General features: G+C 33.1%; 1 protein-coding gene across 10 annotated transcripts in view; it reads right to left on the bottom strand.

The window, feature by feature from the left end:
• The window catches only part of MYSM1 (Myb like, SWIRM and MPN domains 1), a 43,722-nt gene that overhangs the window by 22,999 nt on the left and 4,899 nt on the right, over positions 1-15,824 (bottom strand). For 8 of the 10 annotated variants that reach the window (XM_077891969.1, XM_077891966.1, XM_077891964.1 and 5 more), the window contains 8 exons: positions 15,573-15,648; positions 13,922-13,992; positions 12,054-12,131; positions 11,939-11,962; positions 10,729-10,807; positions 7,906-8,004; positions 4,735-5,507; positions 278-408 (listed from right to left, as the gene is read on the bottom strand). In XM_077891969.1, the coding sequence (XP_077748095.1) occupies positions 278-408; positions 4,735-5,507; positions 7,906-8,004; positions 10,729-10,807; positions 11,939-11,962; positions 12,054-12,131; positions 13,922-13,992; positions 15,573-15,648 (1,331 nt within the window). The remainder of the gene's footprint in view (positions 1-277; positions 409-4,734; positions 5,508-7,905; positions 8,005-10,728; positions 10,808-11,938; positions 11,963-12,053; positions 12,132-13,921; positions 13,993-15,572; positions 15,649-15,824) is intronic. The other 2 variants (XM_077891962.1, XM_077891965.1) reach the window with 2 other exon arrangements.

A 15,824-nucleotide genomic window follows, 5' to 3' on the forward strand; every position in this document is an offset into this window, starting at 1 on the left:
TTACTTGACAAAAAGCTGCATTGTTATATTACTTCTACTACTTAAGTAGACTATTTTTCCTTATATACCAATTTCACTGTAGGTTATAGGAAAATATAGTTTAATCAACAGAAATATCTTTAAAAAACTCAATACATTTACTCCATAATGTTATTGCATCTTTCTGAATTCTCTATCTATACTAAATCTGCTTGAATTCTAATCATGAAAGAAGTTAATGGGTGCTCTAACGATAAAAAATGTTGAGTAAAAGATGTTGTTGGGTTTTTATTTTTACCACATCCAAAATTGATTGCTCCTATCAACTCGAGGTATGTATGAATCCGTCCAATACAATTAACATCCCCACAGTTCTTCAGGCCAGGACGTACTGAGGTCTTATTTAAGTATTTCGGTTTGCATATCTCCCTAATTAAGAGATGGAAGTACAGTTATTTTGGATAAATAAAAACATGAAAAAAAGATTTCTGGGGATTACTTTTAATATTTGAAATATCTTAAAAATTTACCCCTTCTCAATTGGTAAATGTGTAGGAAGAACAATGCTAATACATAACACCCAAGTGTACTTTTTCCTGAAATATCTTTAAATGATAAAATAACATACGAGTATAATGTGACTTTTATTATACGAGTATAATGTAATTTTTATTATTACTTTTTTTCCATATGAAATGTAACAGACTCCAGGTATCCCAGGATTTTAAAATTAGAACCTTTGTCTATAGATCCAAATTCAAGCCTCAATCTTTGAATAAAAAGAGCACTCTGATGATATATCTAAAGTATTTAACATCAGGCTTTTCTAATTTTATATATTACTTAGGTTCATCTACTTTTACATTGCCGGGCAGTATCTTTTAATTATAAGCTACCTTATGATGCTTAAAAGTTTTATATTGGTTTTTAAACATTAGGCAAATATCAAGTGCTTACTCTCTGTGGAAAATAGAAATACATTTACAGGATTTCCAAGGAATCAAGAAATGCCCAAAGACTATGAAAAACTTAAACTTTACATAATAAAAACAGAGATTTACTGAATATACTTATTGTACCATGGTATATAGAGTTTAAGAGTAACGAAGAACTTACTAACAGTAGCAATTACTGAATGCTGTGTCAGTACTAATAATTATACAACTTTAATCCTCATAACTCTACAAAGTACATTTTACTATTCTTACTTTAGAGATGAGGAAACAAAAAAGCAGAGGGATTAAAGTATTCACTTACAAAAATAAAGTCAAGATTTACGTACAGACATTATAAACCAAGTATTCTGATACATTATATAACAGGCATTTCTTATTTATTATATTCTACAAAAAATTTTTTGCATCCTACACACCAGCCACTGTTGCAGGCAGTAAAGATACAAATATGAATATAAAGTTCCTAATTTTACATGCTAATAGGACAATACGTATAATGAATAATATGTACTATATATTATATATTACTATATATTAATTATATTAACTATATATATTACTATATATTACTATATAAATTATATATAACATATTACTATATTATTATATATAAATAAAACAATGTCAGGTAGCAGTAAATGCTAGGAAGGAAAAAAAAAGGATAGGGGATAGTCAGAGACAACTAGGGACCGACTATCTTAGACAGGATATTCAGTAAGGCCTGTCGAAGCAGAAGCCAAACTTAAAAATCATAAATTCTGGGGATCCCTGGGTGGCTTAGCAGTTTAGCGCCTGCCTTCGGCCCAGGGCGTAATCCTGGAGTCCCAGGATCCAGTCCCACGTCGGGCTCCCTGCATGAAGCCTGCTTTTCCCTCTGTGTCTTTGCCTTTCTTCTCTCTCTCTCTTTCTGTCTTCATGAATAAATAAATAAAATCTTAAAAAAAAACATAAATTCTACAGACATTCAGGGAAGGCAAAGTAATTTATGATGTGGGAGGGTATCAGAAATTTGAGGGGCACTTGGGTGACTCAGTTGGCTAAGCACCTAACTATTGGTTTCCACTCAGGTCAACCATGATCTCAGGATTGTGAGATTGAGTCTCGTGCATTGCCCTGATTCAGTAGGCAGTCTGCTTGGGATCCTCTCCCTCTGCCTTTGCTCCTTCCCTCACTTACATGCTCGCTGTAAAATAAATAAAATCTTAGGGGGGAAAAAAGAAATTCTATTGAGAAGCTGAGATTTCAGTGTGTTTTCACTTCACTTCAGTGTGAAAGAAAAGGAAACAAACTGCACAAATAAAGGTAAGAAAGCAGGAATGAACATGGTATAACTGGCTACCAAAAGTCTATAGGAATCTAAAAACTATTAATTTAATTAAAGATCACCCAACTCAAAAGTCTTTAAACCGAGCTCAGCACTAGTACAGTGCTGAACAAATGGTAGGGCCTCTAAAGATACCTGTTCATGATTCATTTGGGTCATCTTTTCCCATTTAGTAAATAGAGTGCCTCTGTATTTGCTTAGACAAGCATTGCCCTAAGCACTAGGGGTGTTAACAATGAAAAAACAAAAATCTGCTCCTGTGAAGCCTGTATTATTATGAGGAGGAAAGGGGGAGAAAGGGGAGACAATGTACAAATAAAAACATAATATTTTCAGTAGTAATAAGTCCTACGAAGATCAATAAAATACGGAGTAAGAGAGTGAGAGGCAGACATGTGAACTATTTTATTTTACATAGGGTGGGGGTAGTGAAGTTCTTTCATTTCCATGGAGCAGATCTGAAGGAGACAATGAAGCACAATTCATCAAGATCTTGGGGGCCAGGTTGGGGGAGCATCCAAGGGAGAGTGAAAAGTCTGGGTCAAAGACCTGGATGAAGTGTGAAAATACAGAGTCAAGACTGCAGACCCTGAAATCAACTCCACCTAATGTGACCTTGAACAAGTTCCTTTTCCTCTTTGAACCTCACTTTTCTCATCTGTAAAATGAGGACAAGGTTGTCAAGAGGACTGGGGATGATTTAAATACCTTTACATGCATTCCATAGGCATTCAATAATAATGGTATTGGTTACCTTAATAAAACATACTTCTAAACAGGGAGTCAGTTGCATGTGATTTTATGGAAAGGATCTTTTAGCCACAAACAAATCTAGCAGGCCTTTTTATTTTAAAACTTTAACTCTTCTACTTTTTTTTTTTTTTAACACCACCTCCAGTCCCCTCTTCTATTTCTGAAAAGAATAGCTTTGAGTTCCTATTCGAAACATTTTTCTTTCACTGTTCTGCTAAATCACCATACTGAAACAACATTTAACTGGTTTTATGAACTAAGGCCAGATTAGGAAACTATTAGATTAGATTAGGAAACTACTGCCATATCATTTATACTATCTATGTAAATTATTCTGCCTTATTGGGAATCCAAAATTCAAATAAATCAAATTGATTAAAGTACTATTAAGTCACTCATTGATGATACATGTAGATAAAAAATTTTTGAGTTATTATTTTGAAGTTCTTCAACTTTGGCCATTCATCCTTCTATTTACAAAAACAAAATTAGATACCCATAGAGATCTAATTTGACTGATCTTCTTCAACAGTGTGAACGGATCAGGCAATGTGAAATAATGGAGAGAGTGATAGAGCTGACCTGCACACAGGTCCTTCTGTCAGTAACTGGTTGTATGATCAAAGGCCCCTAAACTTTGCGAGACCACAAAATCGATCAGACACACAAAAAAACACCACCTGCCTATTTTATAGGATTGTTCTGAGGAATCAAACATGGAAAAGCTTTCTGTAAACTGTAAAGCACTATGCAAATATCAGTTGTTCCTTGTAATTATTCTTTCATTTGATACCCCCTGTACCCAGAAATTTTACTTTAGCCATCCCAAGCATCAGCAAGACAATCACATGTCAAGAACAAGAACAAAAATCTTTCATTTAGAATAGAACTATCTTTAAAAGCCAAATTAATATTGTGGGAGTAATGAAGGGTACTGATGTAACAAGCCTGGTTACATGTTTTCCTTTGGCAAATCTTCCTAGGTTACAGCACAAGTCCTCTGTAAAAATGGCCCTATGCAACTCAGTATCTCCTAAAGCAATAACAATTATGAATGTTTGATAACATCTTAATTAAACTATGGAAAATTCAAATTATTTGCAGAGCACTTAGGCTGAGAAGGTGGGAAATTCTTTGGTTTATGCCCTATCCAATGCTAAATAATTCAAATTTTGACAATTTAGAAGATAAATGTCACATATCAGAAAAAGTCTTGTATACTGATGAAGCTGGATGAAGGGATTATTAACACATTATGTTACAAGTTCAAAGCTGAAAGCACCTATGGAGAATGGTTTCTGTAATCTAGCCACATTTAATGACAGAAATATATCTGTCAACAAAATTTTCTTTTTGTACTTACAAATACGTGATAAACTAGGAAAGATGTTCTCCCCCTTTTTCTGGTATAGTAGTGTTTTCTGTTTCTTCCGAATACTGTCCTAAGAAACTGCTTCTCAAAGCAAATTATCCCTGTTATCCAGGACCAAATACTCTTAATGAACAGACAGATGGGTTGAGATAGCTAGAGATAACAATATTTACCAAAGCTTTCAAAGAAAATTTCACTATGAGAAATTTTAAGTCTTGCCTATTAAAATATATTCACATGTTCAAGCTCTCTGTATCACTAGCAATGTAAAATTCTGCATAGGCCTAATTAAAATATTCTAGAGCATGGTTAAGTTTTAAAACAGTATCTAAAATATAGTTCTTCCTTACCACTGATCCAAAATGTAATTCCTAATTTTCAAATAGCGTTCTGGTGTTTTAGCATGGCGTCCCTCAAAAAACTCAGGAATTGCTTGTTTTTCTTCTTCTTGAATGGTATTTCTATCTATTTCTACTTCTTGTTCTGGTGGCTTAAGCTCTTCTTCCTCATGGCTCTCGTCCTCCATTTGATAGGAAGAATGAAAAAGCAATTCATTATCACTCAAGTGTTTCTGAACTTCACAAGGCTCTGGAGAAGACAATGGCCTGGCATCATCCATTATTCCACTTCCATCATGTTTTTCAGAGTTTTTCATCATTTTATTACATTTCTGATCATTTAATTCAAGGGACTTTTTGTCACTAGTGTTTTGTGTTTCAGTCCAAAATTTACTTCCTGAGCTTGAAAGTGCTTCCATTTCTCCCTGCTTTATATTCTGAAAATATTCCTTGGAAGATTTAGATACAGAATCTTCTTGGTTGTAAGAAGCAATAAATTCCCCTTGGCTGGATTCATGACTTATACTACTAGGAATGTTTAATAAGACATCATTGCTAGAATTCTTTTGGGGAGCTTGAGAAGTCAACTCATCTGCCTCATCTGTGATGTCTATTTCTTCATCATCAGATAACTGCTCAATTTTTATAGCATTCAAGTTGGGATCAGCACGTCCCCTTAGATCTGATGGCGTCCATGCCTTTGTGCCTTCACCTTCAGTTTTAATCTGAAGATCACTGCTGCTCTTCTGATTTGGTGTTTCCTTCTCTGGACCATCTAATTTTACCTTATTAAAAAATCAAGATAAAAGCCCCATAATATTAATATTTTAAAATTTAACTACTGCCATATATATAATAAATACAGTATTATTAAACTGAGTACATGTCAATGGTATAATTATACCTTTATTGTGCTTTTCTTCTAAGGATTTACAACTGCATTTTGAATGTAAAATATCATTCCAATTTTCCATCAATATATTTTTGACTCATTCATGGCTGGGTGATTTTATTAATTAAATAATCATGACCTATTTACAACTACTATCTTGTTTTTCAATATTAAGTTTAAAACAGGAATCTGGCTCAGAACAACCACAGAGAATGAACAACTGTCATACTAAAGTATTCTTTAAGGTATTAAAATATTTTTAATGGCTAATTTCTTAGAGTATCAGATACCTCAGCTGATTATTTTTTATAATGCTAAACAGCATTATAACATATTAAAGGAATCTGTCACATATCTTTAATTTAGTAAATTAAATTCATCTTTCATTTAAATTCAGATATACAAGAAACAAATATTTTCAAAGGTTCATTTAATGTAGCTGCAGTATTACACAACTAACAATTTAAGGCATGAAATTATCTTCTTTATGTACTTTTATAACATAAATATCTAGTCATGGAAAAGAAAATGATTGTCAATGAATAAAAATGATTTAGAATAAAATCTTTACAGTTTTTGAAAAATCTTGTATATGTCTGGCATACCCAAGGGAGGATAGCTCCTAAAAAGAGCTTACCTGCAGATCCTGTATCACAACAGAATCCCAGAATCTAGTATTTGAGGTTAACTGGCTTACTATTTAGAAAACAAAAAGGTAGCAGGAAAGAAAAGGAGTTTTGGACACATGGCCTTGGAACACCCTTTAATGACCTTGCTATTTACTTGAAGTCTCCTGTTTTAACCTTAAAAATTCAGGTAAGATTTGTATTATATTTTGTATGAATGTCTCCTTTAGCATCATGATGTCTCCTTTCCCCAAGTTTTTAAGTAAAATTGACACCCCAATATGTTCTGCATGTTCCAATCTGAGTAGGAATAGGAGTAATAGGAATACGGAATAGGATTAACCAAGTTAAGCTTTATTCTCTTCCAGAATACCTTAACTTTGCCTGACTGCCTTGAAAATGCTTTTGCTTGGTTAAAGAGGGAGTAGATGATTGATATTACTTACTTCCTATGCTCAAATGACACTAAATTATCTAAATCTTGTATTCAGAGAAAAACTCATTATTTGCATTAAAAGAAAACAGCAAATTTCACTTAAGACCCTTTCAAATTCTATATAATTCTGTTTCCAGAACTCAAGAAGGGAATATACTAAAAATTTCTAAATATCACAACTACGTGGTTAAACACAGCACAGATTACTTGAAAGATTAAAGAACCAGACCAAATATAATTATCCTTTTCTGAATCCTGCAACTTACTGAAGTTTTCAGATAATTCCTCATAAAAATTATAAAAGTTTCATCACCACTATTAAATAGATTTTAGCATCATGTTAGCATTTATGGCTCTAAGCTCTAATCATTCCTAAAAACTACAATGCAAATCTTTGGACAGAAGTTCTGAGGCTACTAGGATGGCCCGGGTGCCTAGAGATCATGGCCTAGCAGAGAAGTGAGCTGAAGCCACAGATCGTGGAGTCCTGAGAATGTAATGGAAGCTGCCGTCATGAAGATGGAGCAGGAACAAAATGTTCAGAGTAGGAGCCAGTCCAAGCTTTTGGAACATTCAGCATCAATTTTGTTTTGGAGCCGTTAACCTCCAAGTAAAGTCCAGGAATTTCCCCAGCCTGTCTTGAAGCCAGAACAGAGGTAAGCTCTGTGCCAACGTGGGGCTTGGACTCATGACTTCGAGAGCAGGAGTAGCACACTCTGCAGCCTGAGCCAGCCAGGTGCCCCTAACAACTTGCATTTTCAAACATCATTCTGCAGCTTGTGGGCTTGTTTTTCTGGACTGGGTCTTGCACTCACATATTGAAAAGACTGGTTTTTAAGTCAGACTCTTCAGAATTTACAATATGTATCTTGCTAATAAAAGGAACAATAATAAAAACAAAAAAGCTACAAAGTAAATCTTTAAAATGAAAAGATATTTTTCTAGGAAACAATGCCTTCTAATAGCAGTCTATACTCAAAACACTGAAGATATACTTTGAGATTTTTAAAGATAAACATGCATTGAGTACTTTATGAATATAAAATTCTTTCACTACAAAAACTCTGAACATTGACTTTAATGCTTGAATTAAAGAACTACCTTTTGCTTACTAATTTTATTGCAAATATTATTAATATTAATATTATTATAAAATATAAATATAAAATATTATTATTAATATTATTAATATTAATAATTATTAACTAGGACATTTATATCCTGCTTACCTTATTTTTAAAGTACTGCCTGGCATAACTCTTAACTTGTAAAACAGTGCGACTTCCAATTAGTTTTGCAATTTTGGTCCACCTTCGGCCAAATTTAGCCTATGTTATCAAAATGGAAAAGAAATTGATCTTGATTAATGTATTTATTAATATTCCAAGCAACTGCACATTTTTAAAAAGCTAAAAAAAGAAAACCAAACCCATCTTTATTTTCTAAAGCACACAATGAAGCCTTATAGATAAGCTAAGACTCTTAAATCAAAGTCCATACTCTTTTGGAATCTCAACATCTGAAAAGTGACCACAATGATTTAGAAATTAGTTTTCTTTTTCCAGCTATCTAAATGAAGATCCACCACTTTTATGTATTCCTAACAGTATATACTCATATTGCACATTACAATGCTCCAAATCTGGAAAACTGTCTGAAAAAGAGGCAGGTTATATTTTCTACTTCTAGAATCAACTGATTATATACCTGACACTAATTTCAAAATATCTTTTTTTACCCATATTCCACCTGGTACAATATTCAATACCTGTCCCATAGCAGATACTTTTACTCCACACAGGTATCACAGAAAACAGACTTAGAAGAATGAAGGAATCACAAATGAAGCAACCTGCAACCGACACCTCCCTATACACCTGTACTGTTAAAGGCTGTGTGCCTGCTAACAACGAAGCTGTGGTAGGGAAAAAACTGAGATCCTAAGGGAGCTCTGGTGCTTTCTGAAGCAAAGAAAGGAATGCAATATAATTTTAAAGCTAAAGGGAATTTTTAGGTATCAAGTCTAATATTTGATACCTAAATCTTCACAGTATCTCCACAACTCAGGGAAGCTGATCCCAACGGCCAAATTTACAGAATAGGTTATGATATCTACAGGTCATGACTTATGGTGGCAAATCATCTTCAAAACCTGACCCAAATGATAAACAAATATATATTTATTTCTGATATTCATGAGAAAATCTGACATGCAATTTCTTAAAATTAAAAGTACTTACAGGAAAATTCTCAGTAAGTATAAATTAATTACTTAAGATGGTTATTAATAAATACGTAGCTAAGATCAACTTACTGAAGAATTAGTTATACATATTGTGGGATAAAGGCAAATCAATCACTTCCTAGGATGGAGCACTTTGAGACATGCCAAAGATCTATAACCAGTTGAGATTGTGGGGGCTTGGGCATTATGGAAATTGGAGAGGATACACCAACAAGAGGAACAAAGCAAACATTCACCAATTTTAAAAGAGAGCAAAAAAAGAGATCTATGCCCAAAAGGGAAGGAAAAAATCTTCCTTCACCATCTGGTACCACGTAATTCCCTTCTCTAAAGCCTGAGAGAGCTCACTGTATAAGCAAACTGTATCAAAAGGTTAAAAAGGGTGGGGATACAACCAACGATTCCACGTATTTCTGTGGGAAAACATTCTAGGTTTAAAATATCCATTTATCTATCTATCTATCTATCATCTATCTATCTATCTATCTATATAAATAAATGCCTATTGGCATAAATAGGGACAAAATATCTCTAGAAGGACACGCAAAGAACAGGTGACAATTGTTACCTGAGGCAAAGAGAACTAACGGCACAGGCAGGAGTGACTGGGAAACTTAACACCTCTAACTTCAAATACTCTTTGAAGTTTGATCCATGAAGATGTAGCCCCTATTGTTACCACCAGTGTCAACAATAACCAAAAATTCACAATTCATTTTTGTGTGTGTGTATACAAACACATACACATATATATAATAGCCTTCGGTATGGGGCAAAACACCAAAGTAAGCAGCAATCTTAAATAAGTGATTGTTTAATTAAAGTTAGGTTATAAAAATGATAATCATGCAAAAAAAATGAAATACCAATATAAAAAATATCAACAGTACAGGAGAAAAACCTCAGGAGAGAAAACCTTAAGATAGTTTATTTATTCATATAAAGACATCACAGAATATATAGATGTCATGGCAAGGTCTATATAAATACAAATACATCTTATTTCCCATAATCTATAGAAATGTTAACAATATTTCAATTTGCATTCATAAATCTCACATATTACATAAATATCTTATAAATAATATATAAATATACATAATTTCAAAATTGATTGGTATAATACTGGTAACATGTATCTTAAAGGAAAAGCTATAGCCTACTCTTAATACCATAAAAAATTTTTCTATTTTATTAAAAGTTTCTTCACATTAATAGAATTTTCAGAATTAGAAACCAGTGTACATTTTTTTTCTATTATGTAACTTGTGGATATTTAAATACATGTCAGTGAAACATTCATGCAACAGAAATGTTTCTGGTCTTTAACTACGTCCACTAAAAAAATATCCAGACTGTGTGCAGAATGCCAAATATCTGAATAAAAAAGGATTCAGCTGATTATGCAGACAGTTCCAAATATACAAGGTTTTTTGCCTTTGTTATTATTTTTTTTTTTTCTAAGAGAAAACATTAGATAACTAAGTAATTTTGCCTTTTAATCCAGGTAGTTGATGTATACAGACAGAGCTCAGTATCTTGTGTTTTATTATTACCAAAAAACGTGGGGGGGGGGGGGGGGTGTGTGTGTGAAAACTATCTAAAATACTGATCCAAATCTATTTTAATAACTTAGGTCTGAGTTAAAGGGAATTCTCTCATACTATACTACAAATATCATCACAATAGAAAAACTAAAGATGTGATCATTAAAAGAAATTTCTAGTCTTCACAAATTAACCTTATAATTCTATCAATATTGGCTTCTAAAATTATTTTACTATAAATTAAAAATTGCTCTATTTACCAGCCCTTGTTCAAACAGCTCTTTTTCTTCTATCGTCCACTTTACTGAGTAACTGGCTGATTTTGTAGGAGAGTGTGCCCTGAGGGGAAAAAAAAAGGAAATGCAAAAAAAAAGTCTGAAATGGAACATTCCATATTTATGCAGCTAAAGGTTATAGACAGCCATAGGCTAAATTCAATACTGTGAATCTAAGAGTTAAAAAAGAAGAAAAGGCTGCAGCCTCTACCTGGGGGATGGATTTACCCTGTCTTGTATACTTCTCTAGCTTAGGATGTTAGGAGCCCCAAAAGAATAATCCTTGGGTCTGAGTGAAGATAACACTAAAAGACATCAAAGGAAGTCAAAGTGATAACAAACAAATAGGCTTCCTTAGACTGGACACAAATCAGCAGACATTATGACATTTCCAAATCCTAAAAGGCCTGTTAAGTGTTTAAGTTGGCTCCAGAAATATTATCTCTTTGATTCTTCAGTGTAAATCTATGTAAATATCAAGCCAAAAAAGAAGAAACTATATTTATTATTTTTGAAATGTAGTCCTTAAGAAATTAAAATTAAAAACAGAGATGAAGCTCATCAATTTAATTCAAACCATTAATCTCATTAACTTTGCTGTTATTTATTCAGCAAAATGCAAAATCCAAAGTCTGCTCACTGCTCAAACCCTTTGCAATGGTAAATCTATAAGTCTACCCTTTGAGGGATCATAAACATGAAAGCTTATAAACACTAAATAACATCAAATTTTCTTCAATTATAAGGAAAGGATATTTATAAAATAGTTAATACTTAATTTCTCTAGATAATTTTTGAAAACCACAAATTCAAATTAAATTTTTATTTGAAATGAGTGAAAATTAACTGAATAGAATAAGAGAAATCAAGCCAATGCCTAATATATAGTATATGTGCTGCCGAAGTGAGCACAAGCCAATTCCTAATATATTAGATAGCAGTTTTTAAAAATTTCCCCACAAATCCCTAGGAAACCATCTTCCATAATCTAATGGAATTGCTTACATAGACAGGACCTTATATTCTGACATAGGAATAACACCATAAAATTATCTCATGGCATTCCAACATCGGTCTAAGAAATTTTGATTTTATAGTTTTGTACAACCCAAGGTCAAGAGTTTTTCTACAGGCCAACTATAATTTTTGTTTAATTCTCCTATAACTTTACAATATAAAACATAGAAGTACATACATGATTTTTGCTGTTTTCTGCAGGCTGCACCACATGAAAAAGAAAATAAGGAAGCTTTTCAATATGTTTTTAAAAATATAGTTCAGACTTCTAAAAATATTAAAAATTGATTTACCTCTTCATGTATTTTTTATCATCTTCCTTTTGATCAAGCCAGAATTTTTCTGGAAGTGATTTTTTAGATAAGTAATACCTGTGTAATTATTAAAGAAACTTAAAAAATAATAATAAAATCATATCGTTTTTGTGTGACTTCTATTAAATAGGCACTTATTCAAGAAAATCATACTTGAATCCTAGCTAAACTAATTTTTCTTAAAACCTTTTCCAGATAGGCAAAAACTATGATAAAAATATTTATACCTCACAAGGCTGTTATATGGATTAAATACTACATGTGAAACCACACAAACATAGGACCTGCACAAAATGTGCTACATAAATGTTAGCTTCTCCTATATTCCTTACTAGAAGTGTCTAAGAGAAGAAATAGTCACAGTGTTTCACTTAAATTTTTCCTAAAATATGGAGAATGTAATAGATGAATTTGATTGGTTATCCAGAATTAACTAGGGAGTATATTTTCATAGTTCTAAAGGTAACAGAGTTTAGGGTATTCTCTACGTTAATAAAAATAATTCAAGTCAAATCTACCATGGACATTCCCCCTTGAACTTCTTAAAACTGGCCTACTGTAATACTCCTCAATTAGTCTGACATATGCTTCCCTTAATAAATATTGACTATATATCTTGTATGTCAGGCAATATGCTAAGTACAAGGAGCTGAGGATGAAGATCTAAGAAAAGATCCCTGTACTGCAAGAGCTCACTTAGTTCTTACTCTCATTTTTTCTGTTTCTAAATCTGGAAGTGAACCTGTGACTACTTAAGTGTTCATTCGTAACAGACTTACACTGTTCAATGTATCAGCCAATAGCTACATATAAACAAAGAATGTAAAAACTTCAATAAATTTTTTCTGTTAAATGTTTAAATATTATTTTAAATATACTGGGTTAAATAAAGTATCTTATTAAAATGGATTTCACCTGTTTTAAATGTGGCTATGAGAAAATTTTAAATGATATATGAATCTTGCACTATTTTTCTACTGAAAAGCAATGATCTAGGCTGTGATGTTTGGGGAAAGAAAGAGAATAAAAAAGTCTAAAAAGTGTAACCTATGATAATTAAAGGTGTAGACACTCTGAAATCAATAATAGCAATAACTGGGAATAAAGGGAACAGAGAAATTCTGGCTTAAAAAGGAGGATATCCATAAAATACAGATGAGAGTTAAAAATAAACCAGTATTTATTAGACTATTATTAATAGTTAAAAATCAAAATCAGAAATCAGCTCATTCAATCCTTTCATTTTGCATATAAGAAAATGGAGTCCCAAAGAAGTTTCCATTACCAAATAGATGAGAGAAACAAGGACAAGAAGCTAGTGGCTAAACTGTGGATAAAGATCTACAACTTCTGAAGGGAAAATCTTCCTGCAGTATTTGTTTTGTGCTTTTTACTTAGATTCCTCCCACATAACACCTGTAAACTGGTAGAGTAAGAAGTGAGAACTTTTACATATTCTAATTGTGTCCCTGGATAAATTAACATCTCTGCGTTTTAGCTTCTAAAACTGAAGATGGAAGCTTGGACTAAATGATCTTGGACATGGACTAAAGGTTCTAGCTGATTTTAAAATATTCTATAATCTCTACTCAACATTCACATAGTACAGAGTTAGGTGACAACAGAAACTCAAACATATTGGGTTACATCTCAAATTCTGTAGTAAAACAGAGAAATAAACAGAGGAATAAAATGCTTTTTGCATAGGTAGGTACCACACGATGTAATTATAACCTGGGGCCAAATAAGGTTCATCTAGTAACAACAGTAGTCTCTTTTGTTAAGTCTTGCATTTATAAACTTTTAATCCTGCAACCTTTATTTTCCTTATAATCATTAAAGGATACTCTTCTTCCAACAACATCTTCTCAATGACAGCTCTGTTCTCTTCACTGATGGTGCTATCCAGAGTCCAAGGCTATTAAAAAAAAAAGAATGTATTTTTCTTTTTACTTAACTGGTTTTTGAAATTATCTTCTATGTTTAAAACAATAAAGCTACCATTTACTATGCAGACATATCTGACTCCCAGGATAACATTGTGAGATAGGAATTATTACTTCACTGATGCATCCATAGCAAGGCAAGTGTTTCAAGTGAAGGAGTAGAGATATGACACAGGACTGCTGGATTCCAAGGCTCAGGCTCCTACTCATGGTAAAGTTCAATCAAGTATGAGAAGTATCAGGTAGTGAGCATGTTGCTAGAAATTTCACCCTATCTTCAAAACTCACAATTCTTTTTTTTTCCGTAAGCCACAATCTCTCCGTAAGTGGTCATACATGTTTTCAGCCCTCAAAACTTAAAAATTTGCAGCTCAGGTCTCTTCAAGCTCTTCTATCTAGAAAATTCTCAGCTCAGGTCTCTTCAAGCTCTATCTAGGGCTTGAAACTCTTCAAGCTCTTCAAGCACTTCAAGCTCTTCTTTCTATCTAGACTGTTATGTCCAATTGACCATTCACAATGTCCACCTGGATATTTAGTAGGTTTCTCAAAGTTAACATATTCAAATCTCGCTAACACCTACCTTTAACAGTTTCTCCCTATGTCTCCAACTTTGTAAATAGCAGTATTAGTCACCTAGTTATTTCACCTAGAAACCTAGGAATCATCCTGGATTCTTCCCTTTTTTTCTCAATCTTATATCCAATCTACCAAGCAGTTCTACCTCCAAAATAGAATTAAAATCTATCCATCTTTACAACAATCTCAGCCAAGCTACCACCAACTCTTGCTTAGATTACCACAGATGTTTCCTAAGTGGTCTTTTGATTCTACTCTTGCTTCATACAAGCATGACAGAACTCTGGTCTGCCTCTCCAACCCTGTCACAGCTGCCACTCCCCCCTTTCCTACCATATTCTAGACACTGGCTTTCAAACAGAGCCTTTGTGCTGCTATTCCTTCTGCCTAGAATGTTTTTCCTCAACTCTTCACACATCTACTCCTATTATTTTTCAACTTAACTGTCACCTTCTGTTTCCCTCAATGACAACTTTATCTAAAATAGGTTCCCCACCTTGTTACTCTCAGCCAGCATCTCAGGTTTCTTTATGGTCTATAATTACTATGTCTACCTGTTTATTGCCTAATTCCCTTTTAATGCATAAGCAACTTGAGAGCAAGACTATGTCTGTCTCGATTATAGCTGTATCCCCCAAACCCAGTGTAGTGTCTGGCATATAGTAAGTATTCAATAAATAACTGCTATATGAAAGAAATGAACCCTGCAATGATCGCCATCTTTTAAATGAAGAAAAGGAGGTTCACAAATCTAGTAAGTCGTAGAACGAGGATTTGTACCTAAATCTAGGTGGCTCCAAAGTTGTTTCCCAACAGGTCATTTCAAAGTCAAAAGAAATAAGAATAAGTTTATTTTTAAAGTAAGAAAAATGTTTTTGGCATATTACCCCTGGAACTGCTGAGAACTAGCACTAAGGAAAAAAGAGGTATTCTTTTTAAAAGCTTAGTGCACCTATTATTTTCATAAAATACTTACAATAAGACCATTCTCAGTTCTCCACGATGAATCAAGATAGTGATCTTGTAAAACAGATGCTGTATTTCCATCACTTCTGTAATAATTAAGAAAATGGGTAAAAAAGTGCTATTATACCGATTAATAAGTACCATTTAAACAGCACGGTGACTGGCAGGGTACAGATGTTAAACAAATATTTCATTCCCTTCTTCTCCTAAGAGACTTAACATTGCAGAAATGCCTCCTCTATTTCTTTAATTTGTGGAATAT

This window comes from Canis aureus, chromosome 3 (genome assembly GCF_053574225.1).
Source record: "Canis aureus isolate CA01 chromosome 3, VMU_Caureus_v.1.0, whole genome shotgun sequence".
Classification (NCBI taxonomy): domain Eukaryota; kingdom Metazoa; phylum Chordata; class Mammalia; order Carnivora; family Canidae; genus Canis; species Canis aureus.